A 21339-nucleotide genomic window follows, 5' to 3' on the forward strand; every position below is an offset into this window, starting at 1 on the left:
AATGCAGGTCTTTTTACCTCCTTCGGTAGGTTTACTCCTAAGTAGCTTATTTTTGCTGCAGTGCAAAATGAGGGAGATGTTGATATTCCATGTCTTCACTGCAGAATAAATTACTAAGACAGTGATTCTTGAAATAGTTTGTGTACAGTGAGATGAACAGTAATTGTTATGGTGTGAGTAAAATTCTCCTTTGATTCCACATTTTTTTTTAGGGGGGAGGTAATTAGGTTTTTTAATTTAGTCTTAAAGGAGGTGCTGGGGATTAAACCCAGGACCTAGTGTATGCTAAGCATGCGCTCCACTACTTTAGCTATATCCTCCCCGCTGATTCCACTTTCTATTCAATGAACAAGCAAGACTTTTGAACCACAAGCACACGTAGGGAAAGATACCAAGTTAGATTATATTTCCTCTCCCAAATAATAGAGCAATATTTATATTTATAGAAGACTGATCCCTTGTACTTATTGTAATGTTTTAGAAACTGTGCCAAAAGAGAGAGAGGAAAGAGAGAAACAAACAAACGGTGCCTTAACACATTTTTTCCCCTAGTCCGATGTTGGTTACTTTTTAAATGCTGGCCCAGAGGAGTTACAAAAGAGGAAGACGCCTTTTCTTCCAATCTCAGACTTGTTCATTGAAGTAAATTTACACAATACCCCATCACCCAAAGAGGAACAATCCAATGGAACAAACATGCTCTGGCTCAATAAAAGCCATAATCTGTAGACCCCAAAATCCGCTGAGTTTCTGTATGATTCCTTCCCTGAATTAACTCTCCCTGTGAAAGCCAGACTTGAAAATCCCGTTGTTCTAGTTTACTTTGTCTCGAATCCGCTATACAAAGAGCGTTTTAAAATACTGTAAACTATTATAAACTATTACAAGTCCTATGAAATAACTCGCACCGGGAAAAGGACTACGCAGAAACAGGAAAGCACTCACAAGCCCCTGTACCTTTGAGGGAGTCGGGAAGAGCAAACGTTTGGGGCGGGGCTTGAGCGGGCCCTCCCTTGCTCCCGCAGGTGATCTGAAATTGCCTACCGCCTCCTACCCCGGGGCCGTTTGTTCTTGGGATAGGAACTGGCACCTCTCCAGGCGGCAAGCGGTCGTCCGCTTCCCCTGCCTCCCCGGAGGCCCTGACCCCGCGAGCCCCGAGTGAGGGACAGCGGCCTTAACTCGGCCTCAGGCACCCGCCCTGGGCGCGGCCACACCCAAACCCCCAGCCCACTGGGCGGCGGGCAGGGAGCACGGGCGCGGGGGCGGAGTGGGAGGAGGAAGGGGCGGGGGCTGCGGCCGAGGCTGCAGGAAGCTGGGGCCGGTCCGGGAGTCCGTGCTGCGCCCTCGGCCGACATGAGTTCGGCGCTGGAGCTCCGAGGGACGGGCTGTGCAGGTAGGCGGCGGGTACTGAGGGGGCGCGCGGGCAAGAGTGGGGACGCGGGCTCCTCTGGCTTTGCTGGGCGGCCGGAAGAAGTTGAGAGTCTTGGAGGGAAGCGCCCAGCTTCCCTGGGGACAGCTTAGCTTTGGAGCTCAGAAAAACAGCTCGGGGACCTTGCCGCAGCCTCCCTGCAGTCCTGGTTGGCGGCGCCCGGCGCTGGGGCGTGCCCCGGCCGTCTTTGTCTCTGGGCGCTGATCTCTTTCCCGGCGTCGGGATATTTAAACTATAAAAGGCCGGCCTGGTGGGTCCTGGCGTCTCCTGCACCTGGTCATAGTAAAAGCTGATTTGGAGCGGTTGTATCTCATTTCGTTTTCCCACTTCTAAGTAAAAAGTGGTTGCATGCGGTAACAGTGGAGCGTGACGGGCCTGCGGGAGTGCCGGGGCAGAGGCTTGCCGGCACCGGACCCGGAGACAGAAGCCTGGCCCTCCGCCGCTGCACAGCCCGCGTGGCTCGTGTGCGTCCAGGAAACCTGCAGCTATTCGTGAATTTGAGTTAAAGCCGCAACAACTTTTCTCTACAAAATAATCAACTCCTAAACGCTTGCTTTAGCACGTTCTTCCCTCTCACTTGCTAATTATATTACTGATAAGGTTTAGAAACTCTGAGGCCGGCCATGGGGCGGGGGGAGGGAAAGCGGCGGCGGGGGAGGGGGTTTCGAAGCGCTGGGAGAATGCGTTCATTTCAGAGCTTTTTATACTTTGCTGCAGAAAACAAGCCTTGCTCCCCGGGCAAGTTGTAGAAGTCTCCATGGGTCGTTCAGGAAATGGCTTTGCCCTGGACAACAGGCAGCGTACTGTCTGTCTAGTGGCCGTTTCCCCTTCGGAACCCGTGTGAGAGGGGGAAAGCCTTGCAGGGACTACGAGTCACCGCATGTCCCCCTCCGTTGTTTTCATCACAGTCCTTTTCCTGCTTGCTCCCTTCCTTTTCTTTCTCCAACCCACCCCTTTTCCAGGGTATTCCAGGCCTGATATGAGTCACTTAATACAGGATTATTAAACAAATTGTTGATAGTGTAGCTAGATTTTCATAGATACTGCAATGAGTGAAGACAATGACAGTAGATACAGAAGTTTGGAGAGATGAACACTTAGTTTAAAAAGGTTTCTGGTCTCTGGTGGGAGCGGTTTTAGCATGGTGACCCGGAGTCCAGAGACTTTGGAGTCTACGGGCAGAATCTCTTTCAGCCCCAATTCCATGACACAGACCTTGGACAAGCCTCTGGCACTTTCCCTGCCTCAGGAGTGTGGAGTAGAGTGAGATAAAGTTATCTGAAGTACCACGCCATCCACAGATGGTAGCCTGGGGCATTATTATTATCATTTCCTCCATTATGTGGAGGAAAAGGGAGTGATTGGTTGGTTTTGTAAAAATTAACTGGTTTAAGGAGCAAAGGTGGTGGTTGCATTATGGTGGAAAGATTGCTTAAATCCGAGGCCAGAAGTGAGAAGAAGTCAAGAGATTTAATAACGGAGTCATTTTTGATAAGTAGATTACAAATGAACAGGAGTTTATAAATCCTTATATAAGGATAATATATTATATATGTTATATAGGGTATCTCCCTCATTAAGATTTTTTTTAATGGAGATACTAGGGAACCAGGACCTCAGGCATGCATGCGCTCCACCACTTAGCTATTAACCACCCCTACCCTGTCAATTAAATGTTGTTTTCTTCATGTCAACAAAGCTATGTAACCTCTTAGCTAGTTTCTTTGTATTCATGCAGTATAATGATACTCCTTAAAGCACACCCTTCCTGAAAGCTTATCGGCTGGGTGCATACAGTTTAAAGTGACCACGACAGAGTCACAGGTTATTTTCTCTGAAAGTTGGGGAAAATCTGTCAGCTCCAGAAAAGTATTGGAACTGCAGTTTCTGTCCGTCTCCATAGCTTTCTCTTCCGATTCAGCAAATTGCTTAGAACAGAATGGTCAGTAATTGGTATTACAGGATACAGCCTGCCTTATTTGTATTAAGTGAAGGTTAGAAGCTGCGAGGACCAGAGCCCAGTTTCTTTCTGCATCCATCATATTAACAGTAACAGCAAAAAAAAAAAAAAAAAAAAAAACTTTAAAAAAAATGCCTCACTGAGATTGTCGTATCTGTTAACTTTGAAACTGAATGTCGTTTAAAACAGATTAATCTTGAGCTACTTAAAATTAGCTGTCTTTCCAAAATCTATAAGTTGGGGGCAATATTTGAGACAACCCAAATGCACTACTTAAATTCCACCCAGCTGGGAGAACTGTGAGGCTCCTTCCTCAGACTATGAGAAAGGAACTGTGAAGACCCAATTAAGTGTGCATCTCCAGTGCTTCCACCATCAAGAACTTGAGTTAGTTTGGTGAAAGGCTATTGGGCACAGCTTCTGCCGGGTACACTTGAAGCTGCCTCAAGCTCACTAGCCAGTATGGTGCAAAGGCTGCAAAAAGTGAACTGCTGGGTCTCCTGCTACTTTGGGCATTGCAAAAGAGACGTGCTTTCCAACCCTTGCGGGTTCTTGAGAGGTGAAGGTGATTGGCTTTCAGATATGGATTTAATGTGTCTAGTTTGAGTGATTCTGTTTCTTTATTGCATAGTTGGTTTAACGATAAGGAGGAATGTTATTAAAAGGAGGTAGATCTTGGAATGCTTTTGTCAATGGAAGGAGAGAAATCCCTGCACTGCCGCAGTGGAGCAGCGTGGGGAGTTGGAAGTAATCTCTGTAGGCAAGTTCTGCGATGAGTATTCAGGGAAGAGCAGTTTGTGGAGTAGGAAGAATCCCAGTTAGAACAGCGTGTGTGTAGGAAGTAACCCCAGGAGGAACAGTGAACAGTGTGTGGAATAAGAAGTATCCTCAGTGGAGCATCGTGAGTAGGAAGTATCCCGGGAGAGCAGTGTGTGGACTAGGTTACCCTGGTGTGTCGGTGTGTGTTGTAGTGCTACCGGTGAATGTAACTGGTGTTCCAGGTTCTTGTCCCATCCCAGAAAGAATTCAGAAATGATGTGGTGGTTAAAAAAGTAAAGTGGGAATTTATTGAAGGATGGATAGTACACTCAAGGGGAGAATGGGCAGGCTCAGGTGAGTGGCTGCCCTGGGTTTCTTTGGCAAGTTGGTTAGATAGGGTGTAAAAATTAGTGGGCGGAATATTCAGTAGGGAGGGAAGGGTCTGGGGTCATATTCCCTGATTTTCATCCCAACTCCACCTTCCCAAAGGGAGAAGGGATTTTTGTCCTTATTTAGTCTGGATCAGAAGTGTCAAGGTGCATCAGTGCATGATGGGTACTTCTAATCTGCAAAGCTAATTTTATTGAAATGAGGGCATAATGAGCAAAAGGTTAACGTTTGGACACTGGAGATTCCTGCCTTTTCCCACCTTTCTTTGTTGTCCTTGAGCCACTTAGCACCCCCAAAGGTGTGACCACTTATCAGCCCAGAGGTTCCTGCTTTTCTTTCTCTGCCAGGGACCCCTGGTGCTTACATAATGTCTAGTTTCCTGCATTTGGCCTGTGGCCCTCCTTTCTGCCCATTGACTGCCCTTTGGTCTGTGTCCCCTTTCTCTGCTCATATCTAGCTCTCCTCCTGCTCTAACAGTAGGAAGTGTTCCGGGTAGAGGGGTTAATGGGATAGGAGGCATCTGGGGTAGAGCAGTATGTAGAGTAGGAAGTAAACCTGGGAGAGCTGTGTGCTCAGTAGGACAGTGTCCCTGAGTAGAGGGGAGTCTTCCTAGGAAGTGTCCTCCACTGAGCGGTGTAGGAAGTGTCCCAGGGGACCGTGTGCGGAGTGGGACGGATCCCCGTGGAGCAGCATGTGGGGCGGGAAGTATCCTTGGTGAGCATCGTGTATGATAGGGAGGTGTCCCCGGGCACAGCGCTGTCTAGTAGGAGGTGTCCAGGTAAAGGGGTGTCCTTGGGTAGAGCGCTGTCTTAGTAGGACGTACTTCACATAGAGCAGTGTGGGGTAGAATTACCCACGTAGGACACTGGAGGAGGGAGGGCCCGGGGAGAGCAGAGGGTGCAGTAGGAAGCATCTCGGGTAGAGCGGTGTGTGGAGTAGGAAGGAGAGGATGTATCCGTCGGGGAGCAGTGAGGAAAGAAGTGTCACTGGTAGAACAGGTGTGGAGAAGGACGTGTCCTCCGTGGAGCAGTGTGTGGAACAGAAAGAATTCCGGGGAAGGCAATGTGTAGGGTCGGGAGAGGGAGATGAACCCCTGGTAGAGCGCTGTGTGGAGTAGGAAGGAACCGTGTAGAACGGGGCGAGGAGGAGGAGGTGTTCTGGGCGTGACAGTGTGGAACAGGAAGTATCCCCAGTAGAGCGGTGTGTTCACCAGGTCAGTATCCCGAGTAGGGGTGTGTCTTACTAGGAAGCATGACCTGTGCAGCAGTGTGTGAGTAGGAAGGACCTCTGGTATCAAGTGTGGAGTAAGTGCTGTCCCTGGTAGGACAGTGTGTGCAGCAGGGAGTCTCTGGGTAGAGCAGAGCTTGGTAGGACGTACCCCCTCGTAAAGCAGGGTGTGGAGGAGGAAGCGTCTCTGGTAGAGCAGCGTGTGGAGTAGCACAGAAACCTGGGAGAGTGTGGAAGATGCATTAGAGATGCTGCCTTTGACTCTTCGTCTTGGGTGTGAGTAAAAATCACCTAGTTAAAAATGCAGATTGCCACCTCTCCCAGGATTCTGGTTCTGTAAGTCTGGGTTAGGATCGAGGAATCTGCATTTTATTGTCCAGTCCAGGAATTGATGCAAAAGGTTAAGAAAAACTGATGGGGGCCCATTGGACAGGAGGAGCGGAATGCCTTTGTGGGGTCTTGGCTGGGTCTGAATGCTGGGTGGATTTCAGGGGGAACAGGCTGAGAGTGACTGGTAAAGGGCACTTGGTTGAACTCCCCATCTCATCTCACCCTCCCTCCCTGGGTGGATTTTTGCCAGTGAGGAGACGTGAGGTTCAAACAATCAGGTGTGAGGAAGACTCCAAGAAGAGAGAATACGGCCCCTTGGCTCAGAGACGATGGGTAGGAGTCCACCCTTGGGGTCCATCGTGCTCCCTTCAAAGACCTCAAGTGAGAGGTGCATCTTGCTGTACTCTGAATATTTCTGTTTATTCATTATCTTCTCTCCCCTCCCCTCTAAGCTGTGAAGTTTATCAGGTAAAACCATATTCAAGAGCATATGGGCCCTCATTGTAGAAGATGCTAGATTCATTGTGGTGTCCAGTACTGAAGCCAATAGCCACATGTGGTTATTTATTTATTATTTTTTTATTGAGTTATAGTCAGTTTACAATGTTGTGACACATGTGGTTATTTAAATTGAAATAGAAATAAATTAAAAATTCAGTTCCCAAGTTGTACTAGCCACATTTCAAGTGCTCAAGACCACATGTGGCCAGTGGCTCTGGTATAGGGAACTCTGTAATTCCAGAAAGTTCTGTTGCACAGTATTGTTCCAGGAAGTAGAGAGGGATTCAATTCAGTGAGAGGCTGACTTGGGGGTGAGGAAATCTGATTGCAGGTTGGGAGCAGAGGGTCCCCTTAAAGGGTCATGAGTGCACATGTCATTCATGAGATGAAAATCTGAAACTGCCCCTTCCCTTCCTCCATCAAATGTCCACCTCTGCCAGGCAGCTGCGTATTCCAGTAATAACTACATACTGTGTTCAGTTCTCCTCTTTAATTCCTTCTCTCAATATTTGCAAAAGCGTTTTCTACAAAATAAAGCAATTTCATATTTCATTTGCCCTCTGTGATCACACAGCTATGTTTGTTACTCTAGGTGTATTTTGCAATGAATGTATTTCAATAATTTCTCCATTTCTCTTTATAATGTACTTTGCTATTTTGCAGGTAATTAGGAATGAGAAAGAATTGAGCTGTTAATTTATGGTTAATTAATTTATTAATATTCCTTCTTCCTTACCTCTTCTCACAAACTTTGACCTTTAAACTAACCAAAACAGAAAGGGTATGGGAGTCAAGGTGGCTGGGAATTCCTAACATGTTTTAAAACCATGAGTCAAAAACTAAGTTAATTAATAAACACCAACTTTTTTTTTTAAACAGGTGAAGAACAAAACATGACAGAAACAGATGCCTTCCCTAAGAGGTAAAAATATGCTCTTTTCCAATAAAGGTCTTTTCCTTTGGTGGTCATGATCAGCCTACAGCAGTTAAAGCAAGAAAGGGACCTGGGAGCTAGATCAGGTGTTCGGAATGGGAGAATCGCTTTGTAGATGTGCTGCCCTGGTTGTGAAGGGAACTAGACTGATAATCAGCCAGGCCTGGGCCCGGGAGCTAGGGCTGGGGCCTGGGTGGGGCTGACGTCCTTGGTTGCTGGATCCTGTAGACCTGGAGGAAAGACACCAGGCAGAGGGACTGGAGAGGAGCGCCCAGCACTGCTGCTGCTCACCAGCTGGTACCGAGGTATTTCCGGACTTTCCTTACTGGTTGGCAGTGAGGCTTTCCCGGGCCCTGCCGGTGGTGTGTCCGCCTGGCAGAGGAGGCGGAAGCAGCGGACCTCTCTCCGCTCCACACCTTGACCTTGGGTTTGGAGGAGCTCATTATTTAGTGACTTAGAGTGATCGTTTTTTTTTTTTTAATTTTCATAAACAGAGAAATGTTTGATCCAGCAGAAAAGTACAAAATGGACCACAAGAGGAGAGGAGTTGCTTTAATCTTCAATCATGAGAGGTTCTTCTGGCACCTGACGCTGCCGGACAGGAGGGGCACTAGCGCCGACAGAGACAATCTTCAGCGCAGGTAGCGCAGCTTTCTCTGCACATCAAGCTGGGGAGATTTATTAAGTGATAACTACTTATCAAAACTTGTCCGCACCGATGAAGTAACAGCAGGAGCATTTGAGGATGGACCTCACTTGGGCCTCCCTCAAGAACTTGCCTGAATTTTCTGCCTAATCTTGTTCTATTAAATGTTAAGTCTTTTCATTGTTATAAATGTGTCTATAGAGTAGATGACAGTATTCTAACTTAAATCAGTTATCATGAATAAATCCCTTCCTACTGTGGGTGATCAAGGAAAACTGTTGGCATATTTGATTTCTTTCTTTTCCCCTAAAGGTCAATTTATATATCATAAAAAAAGTGTAGATTCCTCAAATTAAGTAGGGGTATTGTGACAGCTTTGAATAGCTCATAAGCTAATATCCAGTTTGTCACCAGGTTTTCAGATCTAGGATTTGAAGTGAAATGCTTTAACGATCTTAAAGCAGAAGAACTACTGCTCAAAATTCATGAGGGTAAGTATGTTTCCTATTTATCTTCCTATGATGGGATTGAGTAGTTTTTAATTATCCTATGTGTAAAGACAGGTCCAAATAATTAATTGTGTTGTAAGAAAGTCTTGTCAGTTAATTTAGCATGGGTTATAGGTTTTGATTGTGCTTTTCTGATTATGTTACCCACATGTTTATAGGCCAGGCTGTTTATTAAGCACTTGGAAACAAAAACCACCAAGACATGGTCCTTGACACAAAGAACACTAAGTTCCATAAGGAGGAATGAGGGGAGTTGAATGAGTATAAGAGTAGGGTCAATTAGAACAGAGTCCAAATGTGTGTGTGTGTGTGTGTGTGTATATATATATATATATATATATATATATAATGAAAATGTCTGCATTTGACATGTTAAAATTTCCAAGACAGCTGAGCCCTTCCTCTGTGCCTCTCAGAGACCCTTGCAAAGTATTATGCCTCCAAAGTTAGTCTGTATGCCACTAGTTACAGACTGCTGCTCTAGAAATGAATGAAATGATCTTTTCATGTAACAATAGTTTCAGATGTACAACATAATGATTGGTATTAGTATACATTGGGAAATGATCACCACAGTAAGTCTAGTTAACACTTATCACCATACATAATTGCAGAAACTTTTCTTGTGATGAGGACTTTGAAGATTTACTTTCTTAGCAACTTTCAAATATGCAGTATAGTACTTACTAACTGCAGTCATCGTGCTGTGTACATTATGTCCCCATGACTTATTTTATAACTGGAGGTTTATACCTTTCAACCCCCTTCTCTTGCCCCAGCAGCCACCAATCTGTTCTCTGCGTTTTTGAGCTTGCTTTTGTTTGCCGGTTTTTAGATTCCACATATAATGAGATCATATAGTGTTTGTCTTTCTCTGACTTATTTCACTTAGCTTAATGCCCTCAGGGTCTATCCATGTTGTCGTAAATGGCAAGGTTTATTTATGGCTGAATGGTAATCCATTATATATGTACACACCACATTTTCTTTATCCATTCATCTATCAATGGACATTTAGGTTGTTTCCATATCTTGCCTGTTGTAATAATGCTGCAGTGAATAGATGGGTGCCTGTATCTTTTAAAATTAGTGTTTCAAATAAATGGGCGCCTGTATCTTTTCAAATTAGTTGTCCTCAGATAAACACCCGAAGGGGAACTGCTGGATGTAGTAGCTCTATTTTTAGTTTTTTGACGAACCTCATATCAGTTTTTCTTTAATCTCTAGATCATTTCAACTGGTTGCTTAGCAGGTTTTTACTTCCCTTGCTCCTAAGCTTTGGAGGACGTGTCTCCTGTCTCAACACTCTTTTGGACACTCTAAGCGCTGAGGACACACAGTGAAGGTGCTGCGCTCCTTGGAGGTGCAGCGACACATAGGGAGGCATTAGTAGTAGTTTCTGGGTCTTCCCAGACTGCTTTAAGACACTCTCTGCTGATTTAGAGGAACTTGTATTGCCAAAATGATGTGGATCTTGAAGGGGGTTCCCCATTATAATCCGTTTAGGTTTTTCATATCATTGTTCTGTGTTTTGGAAAAGCTAACAAAATCTGTTCACTCTGTTACTTTGAACTTTAATCATTTAGATTTTTAAAAAATCAGATACAGTATGGTATAGATTATTGCTTGATCAAATACTAAAATAAGTTATATTTCATTTCATTTTATATTTATAACAAAATTTCCCCCTCCTTCAGTCATATATATGCAACTTTAGTATTAGTAAACTGAATTTTTATGTGTAGATAATAAGCACCTTATTATCATTTCTAAATAACTTTTGGGCGCCTTTATAGCATCAACTACTAGCCATGTAGATGCCGATTGCTTTTTGTGTGTTTTCCTGAGTCACGGTGAAGGCAACCACATCTACGCATATGATGCCAAAATTGAAATTCAGACGTTGACTGGCTTGTTCAAAGGAGACAGGTGTCAGAGCCTGGTTGGAAAACCCAAGATATTTATCATTCAGGTAAGACTGATTATGTTATAGTCTTAACTATAAAGTTCATGGTTGTGTGTGTGATTAGAAAGAACTAAAGCCAATTTCAGAAGTAATTGTCTCCAGTAAGTGGAAAGGCCCTTTTTGAATCCAGAACAATCAGAGTTGCAATTTGAGCTGTTAGTAGTAATTCTTTCTTTACATAAAAAGGTTCCCAGTATCTTTATTACTTGGATTGACATTGGAAATGACTCACAGTTCTGAATGTGCTACTCCCTGGCCCAGCCCAGTCAGGGCAGAGCCGCGAAAGGAGGTATTTGCTGATGGAGGAGTGAATGCAAGGGCGCCTGTTGGGACCAGGTTTGGTTCTGGGGGCTGGAGAGCATGGCAGTCAGTGGGAAGAATGCAGGTGTAAAGACTTCCAGTCCTAGCTTGTTTCATCCTTTCATATTTTCCCTTAAACCAAGATGCTGCCCCCCCCCCACCAAACTGCTGTTAAGGATAAAAATATTTGGGGGCCTGAATAACATCATCTGGTACCTCAATAAGGATTTTGAACAAAAAAGAGAATTCTCGATGCTCCAGTGCTGCAGTCCTATATTTCCATGAACAGCATGGAGGACACAACCCCATGCCACACCCTGCCAGACCTTGAGGGGGATGGGGTAGGGGGCGCTTTAAGAAAAGAGGTTAAGGGTGATTTCCAGCTTTTGTGTTTGGACAGCTGCATTGGGGTCTGTGGGACATGTCGTTGGAGATACAGGCCTAGACCTAAGAGAGGCAGCCAGGGTTGGAGAAACAAATTTGGTAGTAATGAGACAGATGGATGGTACTGGCAACCACAGGAGTAGATGAGTTTCCCCTTGTCAAGTATAGCCTGAAAAATGAGTGTAAAATGGAGCTGAGGGCCACCAGTGCAGAATGAGCAGAGGAAAGATACTGAGGAGGGTGGCCCCTCAGAGAAGTAGGAGAAAAATCACCAAGAATGACAGGTGACTGCTTCATGGAAATGGGAGTGGCCAGCACTGTCACGCAAGATAACTGGAAATAACCAGTGGGCCACAAAGGAGCGAAATGTTTTGCTGAGTTATTTTATTTCTCTGTGGCTCAGATTCTTCATCTGTGAAACGGGTAAAATAGCACTGCCTGACAGGGTGGTTGTGAGGATAAATAGACCTGGCCTGACAAATGAAGAGCACTCCCAGCAGTGCCTGGCCCGTGGCACGCCCCCAGGAAAGGCTGGCTCTTACTGTCACTGCTGTTGATGTGTCAAATGACGGCATCGCAGTCCAAGCGTCCCACATGTTGCTGAAGATAGTAGAAAATAAGGTCTGAAAATGAGCCTGATAATAAGATAAAAATCTCCCTGTAAAAATAAGTTATTAGGGATCTTCTATTTATCTGATAACTGAAATCCATCAGAGCTTTCTTTTACAGCATACGATTCCTTAACCATTTCAGAATTGCTGGATGCACTTACAGTAAATACGACAGCAGAACCTTGTTAGGTCGCTATATTACGTGTACTAAGGCTGCCAGAACAAAGTACAGGCATACGTCACTTCATTGCACTTTGCAGATAATTGCATTTTTTTCCGCAAGGTTTGTGGCAACCATGCATCAAGCAAGTCTGTCAGCACCACTTTTCCAACAGCATTTGCTCACTTCGTGTCTCTCACATGTTGGTAATTTTCATGATATTTCAAACTTTCTCGTTATTATATTTGTTATGATGATCTGTGATCAGTGATTTTCACATTACTATTGCAAAAATTATATGACTAGCTTAAGGCTTAGGTGATGGTTAGCATTTTTTAGCAGTAAAGTCTTTAATTTTTTAATTAAAGTCTGTACTGTTTTTAGACATAATGATATTGCACACTTAACAGACTACACTGTAGTGGAAACATAACTTTTATAGGCACTGGGAAACCAAAAAATTCATGAGACTTGCTTTATTTCGATATTCACTTTGTTGCGGTGGTCTGGAACCATACCTGCAGTATCTCTGAGGTCTGTGTACAGACTAGGTGGCTTAAACAACAGAAATTAATTTTCTTGCAGTTTTGGAGGTTAGAAGTCTGAGATCAAGGTGTCAGCAGGGTTGAAGTCTTCTGAGGCCTCTCTCCTTGGCTGGGAGGTGGCTGGTGGCTTCTTGTCCATTGTGTCTTCATATGGTCTTTCCTCTGTGAGTGTCAGTGTCCTGGTCTCCTTTTATAAGGACACCAGTCATACTGGTTTGGGGTCCACCAATATGACCTCATTTTGCCTTAATTACCTTTTTAAAGGCCGTATCTCCAAATATAGTCACATTTGAGATACTAGGGGTTAGGACTTAAATATATAAATTGGAGCCCGGTGGGGAGGAGAAAAAATTCAGCCCATAATAGTAATTTAAGAGTCGAAATTAATGTCAGCCTTGTGTGAGTCAGAATAGTGGGTAAAGATTTGAGCCCTCACTTTAAAATAGGAACAAAAGGCAGAAGGCACATCACGTGGTATCATTTTCACCCTTAACTATTTATGGCAGCAGCCTGGCAAGCAAAACCCAGTCTGGGAATATATTACCTGATTAAATAGAAACAAACAAATACTATATATAAGCCTTTAAAAGAAAGGGTGACTCTTGGTGCTAGGGTGTGGGTAATCCGTAAGGAATTTTAAAACCACAGATGCTTTGCCCTCTACAGTGTTCCTTTCAATCAACACAGTTTGGTGTATAGTTGAGAATGCTAATTTTTTAAGCATTAACTATAAAAAAAAACATAAGTAGGAAAAAAAACCTGTCAGCTTTGGTCTGCTCTCAGCCTGAATGGATTGCTTTAGAAGTGCCTGTGGAACAGCTTGTTGACGTAGCTCTGACGGCGCACCAGCGTGAAGCACTGGGAGGAGCAGATACGTGAAGGAGGGGATTGTGCTCCTGTCTCGCAGGCGTGTCGGGGAAACCAGCACGATGTGCCCGTCATTCCTTTGGACGTCGTGGATCATCAGACAGACGTGCCGGATGCCAACGTAACCCAGGTGGATGCGGCCTCGGTGTACACGCTGCCTGCCGGAGCTGACTTCCTCATGTGCTACTCGGTGGCAGAAGGTGTGTGGGTGTTTAATACAAACCTACAGTTGGCTTTCTTGGCTCAGTTCCTGTAAGTTTCACCTTGGCTTGATTTAGGTGAGGTCTTTCCTGTTGGGACATGTGATTTTGTCGTGAAGCTCTCAGGCTTAAAATGGATTTCCTTGTACCAGGTGATCAGAGTGATATTTAAAAGTACAACACCTTGTAGAAAAATCCTTCCTGAGAACTATGTTAAATAAAGCTACAAAGCGAATTACATTGAATAGTATCCACAGAAGATATTCATGACTGATGGTGATACTGTTATTGTGGTAACAGTCATGGAAAACGCTGTTGAAAAATATTTTAACACTTGTTCTCTGCTCTTGCATTAAATAATTTTATGTTTTTCTTTTTTCTAGTCTCAAAAATCATTGCCTAGCTAATATTATCTTGGGAATTTTTAGGAAATTACATAGCATTAGCCCCATTTTCATAGAACCATATGGAATTAATCTTTTTCCCAATTGAGAACAGTCAACAGAAAAAATTTTAAACTATGTCTTGGATACATCTTAGTCTTCTCCAAGGATTTTTGAGAACTTAGACATTTTAAAGGTGTTTTTCAGTCCCAGTAACTGAAAACCAGAAAACTTCAGTGGCCTCTCCTATCTTTTTTAGGTTATTATTCTCATCGGGAAACTGTGAACGGCTCATGGTACATTCAAGATTTGTGTGAGATGCTGGGAAAATTTGGCTCCTCCTTAGAGTTCACAGAACTCCTCACACTGGTGAATAGGAAAGTTTCTCAGCGCCGAGTAGACTTTTGTAAAGACCCAAATGCAATTGGAAAGAAGCAGGTTCCCTGCTTTGCCTCAATGCTAACTAAGAAGCTGCATTTCTTTCCAAAATCTAAATAATAGGTGCTGTTTTGTTTTATGTATCTGTATTCAAAGTAGATTTTCCCTTCTTTTTATAAAAAAGAAGTATCCCCAGGTTGAAGTTTATGGTATAGCAATTTAAAATGTTTTAAGCTTTAATGAGAGAACTTTAAAAAAAATAGTTCATATTGGACATGGTGAAGGGGTTTGATATGTAGTAATGAAATCCTCAGGGAATTTCTGTAAGTTAAAAATACATTAGCATTTCTAATACTTGACTTTTATAGTAAATTGGAAGGTTACTCATAATATCTGGCTGATTTAACTTTTATTTTGTGACTTTTTTACATGAAACTTTTTAATCTTTTTAAGGGTTTTTGAATCCTAAGTATTAGTTTTTCTTTAATATTTGAAATTCATGTTTTATTAAATTTTTCTAATTCACATTCTTATTTGCGTAATTTATAGATGACTTGTTTTACTTGGTCATGTAAATCTACATATGAGTTACCACTTTTTGTATAGGACTTGAACACTCACATTTAAAAAAAAACAACAGTTCATTTTTTTCAAAGTGAGCATTATAGTCTTGTACAAAAAGTGGTATTTCATGCATAGATACGGCATTCTGAGAAGGAAATAGAAAACATAAAACATAGTGACTTCTTAGTAGAGGCTACACTTGCAGAGTGATTCTGTCAGTACCTTCTGTGTTAAGTTACTATACACTGTCCAGCAGTCTCAATGCGGACTGTTATGTTAATGGAATAATAGATATTACTTTTAAGATTCAATTCTTACTAATATGATATATAAAATTTGAGTAGCCCGTTAATAACCTACTGGAGACTGAAGATGGTTATGTTCAGGCTCTTATAGCAAACTTGAGGGTTGCTAGCTCAGAAGCAGTTTGCCTATGTCGTTTCAGTTGCAGTTCAAAACATGTGCCAACTCTATGCTAAGGTCAGTGGGACATTTATGCCTCTTTTTGTGTCATAACAGGAACTTCACGTCAGTTGAACATTTTACCTGTCCTTTAACCCCCTACTCACAGGCGTTGCCATCTCCTTGGTTCTACCTATAAGAGCAAATGACTACAAATGATTTCAAGTGACAATTTATAATAATCTTAGCTATATTTAATGATAAAAATTTTCAACTACGAATTTAAAAAGTAATGGCAAGATGATTTTAAATGAAGCCTAAGAATCAAAGTGAAGCCAGGCACACTGACCACTTCACCTCTGCATGGGAATGAACGAACACAGGACACTTACGAGGAACCTTAACTCACGTGCTGAACTGCAGCAGCAGATGCTTCAATTTTGATGGACGCGTCCAAGCTCCTTCTGGCAGCAACCTCAACGAGCCATGAAAATCCACAAACCAAAAATCTCAAATGAGAACATTAAAGAATACCTGTGTTTTGCAGGCATTTTTTTTTATTAACAAAAGAGACTGAAATAGTCAAATTCACATGAACTACAGGACTCAGAAAGTTCCAGTTTCTAAGTTGCAAATGAACACAATGCAAAAATTCACTGACATTTAAAAATGGAAGATCACTTCTTTTCATTGAGTTCCTCTACTGGCATCTGCAAATAGAGAGAGTGGCGCACCCGTCTCAGGGCTTCTGTAGCCTGTCCACAGGAAGAAAAAGAGGCAGTGATCAGAAAGGACTGCAAGCCTATGAGCATTACTGCTCACGAGGAACTCTATACCTTCAACATCTCCTTAGGTCAATACATAGATCTAAACTATGAGTGGCAACTGCCTACTATTAATATTACAATTTATGTGGATCCTTTTGTAAAACATGAGTTCGAGGTTTCTATTATGTCCTTAGAGTTCTTGTTATGTTAGTTTTCGCCTTTACAGTGGTTTTCCCAGTTCATATTCAAAAACAAAAAACAAAAACCTACTCTGATTTATCAGTTTCCTGTTTTTCCTCAACTTTATTACTTAAAAAAAAAAAAAAAACTTCACAGGGTGCTCCTCTGAACCTTCAATGCCCAGGGCTATAAACTAGTTGGAAGAACATTCCTTTAGCCTTCTACTTAAATGTAGGAGTATCCACTAAATTTTTTTAAAAAGCATCTTATTTTTCCTAAGTAATTATATGGAATTTAACAATATTTTTTAAAGGCTCTTTATCTCCAATTTTTGGACTACAAAGGAAATATCTTTCCTTATTTAAATTTGAGGGATAGGTCATTTAGAAGGTACAGGTAACAAAAGACATGATGATTACTGGCTATTGAATGATCATGCATTGAGCAATGGAGGATATTTTTACCAAAACTTTTGTAATTAAAAAAAAATTGGGGGTAATTAGGTTATTAATTAATCAATTACTTTTATTTTTTTAATGGAGGTACTAGGTTTTGAACCCAGAATCTCCTGCATGCTAAGCATATGCTCTACCCTCCCCTCCAAAAAACTTTTTTCTAATAAAATTGAGAAGTCACCATCTGAACAAAGCTAATGAGACCACTGGGAGGCCAGAGATAAAATTTGCCTAAGAGACATGTTGTATGGAGGTTCTTAAGAGCACAGGCTGCAGAGTCCAACTTCTGGCTTCCTACCCTGGTTTCCCCACTCTAGCGGTGTGCACCTCTGTGTTCGCATCTGGAAGATGGAAAAGATGAATGGAGGAATAACATACTGATTCTATTTTTAAGGAGGAGAAACTTGTAAATGCCTTTAGAGAGCTTAAAATTGTTTATCAATGTGTCCACCTTCTGAAAGTTCTACTTCTATATTCTTAACAGTTACAAAATCTGCATTTGAGTTTGACACTGGACTTTTTTCTTTAAAAACCTGTATTCAGTTAGAAAAAGTTTTCTCCTAAAAACTTTAAGACAATTTCCATACACACTTAAAGCTACCCACATGTAGAATACAGAAGACAAGAACAAAGCTGGAGGAAATTAGTATCAGACATGTCAGCTGTTTCACTGAACAAACCACAGTCCAGAGAAGCTATCGAGGACAAGATTAACCAGTGAGGGATGAGCCACGGATTGTGTTTCCCCGACATTAAGTTCTGGCTCCCAAACAAGACCAGTTATAAAATGTCGTATTTGCAGTAAGGTACCTTAGCAAGGTCTTCTTTTAACTGGTTGTACTGCACTACATCGAAGTGCTGTTGCTTTGATTTCTTATGGAAGAAGTGAAGAAACTGCCTACTCTTAACAGCTGAGTAAGTATAATCCTGAAAAAAAAAAAAGCGACAGAGCATGTTTTAAATGAACATATTGCCTTAGCAACAACAACGCAAAGGCAGGCAGTAAAGGAAGGTAAAATATTTGCAGTGGCCATCAGAGCGAGCATAAGGCAACACAAGTAAAACATTTAGTCTCATTTGAGATCAGCTGCTCCTTTCAAAAGCAAGCAAGCTGGGAAGAGAAATCACACATACTGGGATAGAAAAGAGAAAAAGGAAGATGGAGATTTTTGGCAAAATAATCATGTGATAGAACTGAAGTTACTGGGTGGTTTGCAATACAGATTCAATTTTATTTATGCACAGAGTATGTAAGTTTGATGGGTTTATCTCAATGGAGGAATTTGGTAACTTGTACTATGTACTTCTCCACAGAGGTTAAGTATAGTTTCTCTGTGCTATATATAAAAATCTCCATGCTCTGGGAAACAACGAAATTTAACAGCTGATAAAACCCCAGACAGCAGTAATTCAGTAAGTAAAAAGGTTTTAATGCTCATTACTTGACTTGGATCAGGAATTATTTACAGAAGATGTTATAACTTACCATTTCCTTAACAAAACTACTCACCTGTCGAGTGACTATAAAGTATGCAAAGAAGACCATAGAATTTGCAAATGTGATGAAGTAGGTGACTGGTTCCATGATATCCCAGGAGTACACCCACCAGGTGAGCCAGGCCATTGCCCCGCCCTGGACGGACAGCACTGCTAACCCAGCCCACAGGAGTCCACTGGTTTTGGCTTCTGAACGATCTTCTATTTTGGCTTTCATCTGAGGGGGAAAAATGACTGTTCAGTTTACAGTGCGCACTGACTTAAGGGAAAAGAGCAAGAAAAAGAGGGGAGGGTATAGCTCAGTGGTAGAGTGTGTGTTTAGCATGCACGAAGTCCTAGGTTCAATCCCCAGTACCTCCATTTAAATAAGTAAGTAAATAAATCTAATTACTCCACCCCCCCAAAAAAAACTCCAAAAAAATGTAATAAAATTTTTTTTAAAAAAAGAAAAGGAACAAAAGTGCATTAAATAGGTCTGAAAAAAACAAGAATTTATAAAACATATACATTAATGAGTGATCACATTGCCAAAATAGTTCATTGATAAACCATTGTTTAAATTATAAAGGTAATAATTGCTCATGGAAAAAACTGAAATAGTATAGAAGGATATACATTTTTCCATCAAGCTATCATACAGCTATAATGGAGATCTTTCCAGGATATACTGTTAGTGAAAAAAGGTGAGAATAGTGTATAATAGCAGGTACCTTTAGGGAACAAAACAATAATTTGTTTTTGTTTGTACATAGATAAAGAAAATCTGAAGCAATTCATAGTTGTAGGGATATGGTACTGGGAGGACTGTAGGAGGAAAACTCCATTGGCCACCTTTTTAGATTTTTTAAACTTTAATGCAAGTAAATATATCACCAACTTTCTAAAAAGTAAAGAAAAAATTAAAATGTGGGCTCACAATCCAAATAGAAAGGCCCCTCTCTCTGGTGTTCCCTAAGTACCCTTAGAGGTAATCACATCAAAACTTTCTTTTCTCCAGAAACCTTCTGTTTGTACACAAAGATACATATACCTATCCATTTTGAAAAGTCACAATGGGATCAGTTTTCAAAAATGCATTTTCTCCCTTAAATCAAAACACTTTTTTTCCTCCCTCCACCACTGATTAACTTCAGAGCTTAGGAAGCCACTGCTAACTTTCCATTTGTGATTCTATTGGGCAGAGTGGGACTGTGGGTGCTCCAGCTGGTGCATCCCAGCTCACCCTCCCCTCAGGTCAGGGACACAATGGCCGATCTGTGGAGAGGAGGCAAAGGTGGCAGCCAGGACTCAGACCTCCAGGGCTCAAGTTCACGCTGAGCTACCATCCTCTGAGTGAGGAAGGTAACAATACCAAGCTCCCAGGCTCACTGTGAGGACTAAAGGAGAACATGAGCATAATTAAAGCATTCAGAAAAATGCTCATGTGGCGCATGCTCAAACATTGGGTGTTATTTGCAAGCAGACTCAACTGCGACGCTTCCAAACCTGTTCGAGGGGCTGCAGCTGTCCCTTCAGGTAGTCGATTTTCTCCAGTAGATGGTGCTCTCTCTTTTTCTGAAACTCTTCTAAATGCAAGGCTGTGAACAGTCTGTGAACCAAGGATTTCATGTTTTCCATCTCAGTAGTTTGCTCACGACTCAGCTTTTCTGAGAAAAGACACAGGGGAAACATAAGGCAGTGGCCACATTTTTTTCCTCCAGGGTTTGTAAGTCCAGGGAACCACATCTGAATCTCCACGGCTGGATGCCTGGGTGTGCCCAACTCCTGGGGTGGGGCAGGGTGGGGGGGACACATTTGGTGTTGGCCTTTATTCCTGTCTCAGGTGACTATATTCATCTCTCTGGAATAACAAATAACCAGACAATAGGTTTAAAATTCATGTTTTTGTCTGTTCTCTTTTATAATATAACTAGTACTGTTTCTTTAAAAGAAAAAGTAATACAGGAAAAGGGAGTATCCATCTGCCAGAATCCAACCTTACAACCTTAGTTGGTAACACATTAGTTTACAGGTTCACTTTTATACCTGACTTAACCTAAGATCCCTCCCCCTTCACCCCAGCTATCTATCCAAAAGTCATTTTAAGGTCCACTGGGGAGGGAAGCTGGTGTCCAAACAGGTAAATGAAAGTATCACACCCATTGGAAAAGCAATTCAAGTGTAAGTTCTTTTCAGCAAGGTGTAGATCTGGAAGGAGGTTCACATGGACCAGAGTCAGTTTCTGAGTTTTTAACACAAGAGTTGAGTTCTTTTGACTACAGGTTTCTTTCATCCTTCCACCTCCGTGGATCTATAAATCCACATAAAATTGGGCTGTACTGACACCTTTCCAGGGGTTATAACTGTCCCCCACCACTGTAAGAGAACTTGGGGTGGGGGGACAAGGTGAGAGGAAGGAAAGAGGGTCCTTCCCCCAGGCAGCAGCACACAATGTCAGACACGGGGGTTTATGATCCCAGAGTCAGTGTTAGCCCAGTGGTTTTCCAGCCTGTGTCAGCGGTCCTGAAGTTACTCTTCCTTCCGTCTCCACCCACTTCTTCAAGACTTCATTATGACCTTCAATCCCTTCTATGTTCTAGGCTAAAACTGACACAAAGAGGTAAAAACGAGAAGTTTCCTTCCAGGCTTTTGAGATTTGCAGAACAGTTAGAGCCTTTTTGTTTTGATAAAAACTGTATTGATATTTAAAAGGTGCACACACAGAAAAAAGGTATAGATGGGGCAGGATTCTAAGGCTGTGGAGCATAAGCCAGACACTGGTCAAAGTGGTAAGGGTAGACTTTATTCAGCAACTGCTGCACAAGGGAAGAGGATTCAGCATGAACTCAACTTCTATTTGTGCAGAGGTGGCTGGGCATTTTAAGGGAGGGACAGAGGCCATTAGGGGCTTAAGCAGAGTCAGGGACGTGGAAAATCCACAAAAAGTGAGAATGGAAGTTGCTTAATGTGACTAGGCCATTTAGATTAGTTAACTGGCGCTTATCTGGAAGAGGAA

General features: G+C 42.4%; 2 protein-coding genes across 6 annotated transcripts in view; one reads left to right on the forward strand and one right to left on the reverse strand.

Annotated features, from left to right (window-relative positions):
• Positions 1-1068: 1068 nt before the first annotated feature.
• CASP6 (caspase 6) lies at positions 1069-16487 on the forward strand. The gene is made up of 8 exons (XM_010953671.3): positions 1069-1393; positions 7476-7518; positions 8025-8171; positions 8591-8667; positions 10482-10657; positions 13559-13718; positions 14361-14602; positions 15563-16487. Exons 1-7 carry the CDS (start codon positions 1354-1356, stop codon positions 14597-14599), a joined length of 882 nt encoding a protein of 293 aa, XP_010951973.2. The 5' UTR covers positions 1069-1353; the 3' UTR covers positions 14600-14602; positions 15563-16487.
• MCUB (mitochondrial calcium uniporter dominant negative subunit beta) overlaps positions 15981-21339 on the reverse strand; it is an 80334-nt gene continuing 74975 nt past the window's right edge. For all 5 annotated transcript variants that reach the window (XM_074342434.1, XM_074342428.1, XM_045515775.2 and 2 more), the window contains 4 exons: positions 19830-19990; positions 18358-18561; positions 17658-17774; positions 15981-16200 (listed from right to left, as the gene is read on the reverse strand). In XM_074342434.1, coding sequence (XP_074198535.1) covers positions 16123-16200; positions 17658-17774; positions 18358-18561; positions 19830-19990 — 560 coding nt within the window. In that variant the 3' untranslated portion in view covers positions 15981-16122. The remainder of the gene's footprint in view (positions 16201-17657; positions 17775-18357; positions 18562-19829; positions 19991-21339) is intronic.

This window comes from Camelus bactrianus, chromosome 2 (assembly GCF_048773025.1).
Source record: "Camelus bactrianus isolate YW-2024 breed Bactrian camel chromosome 2, ASM4877302v1, whole genome shotgun sequence".
NCBI classification, from domain to species: Eukaryota; Metazoa; Chordata; class Mammalia; order Artiodactyla; family Camelidae; genus Camelus; species Camelus bactrianus.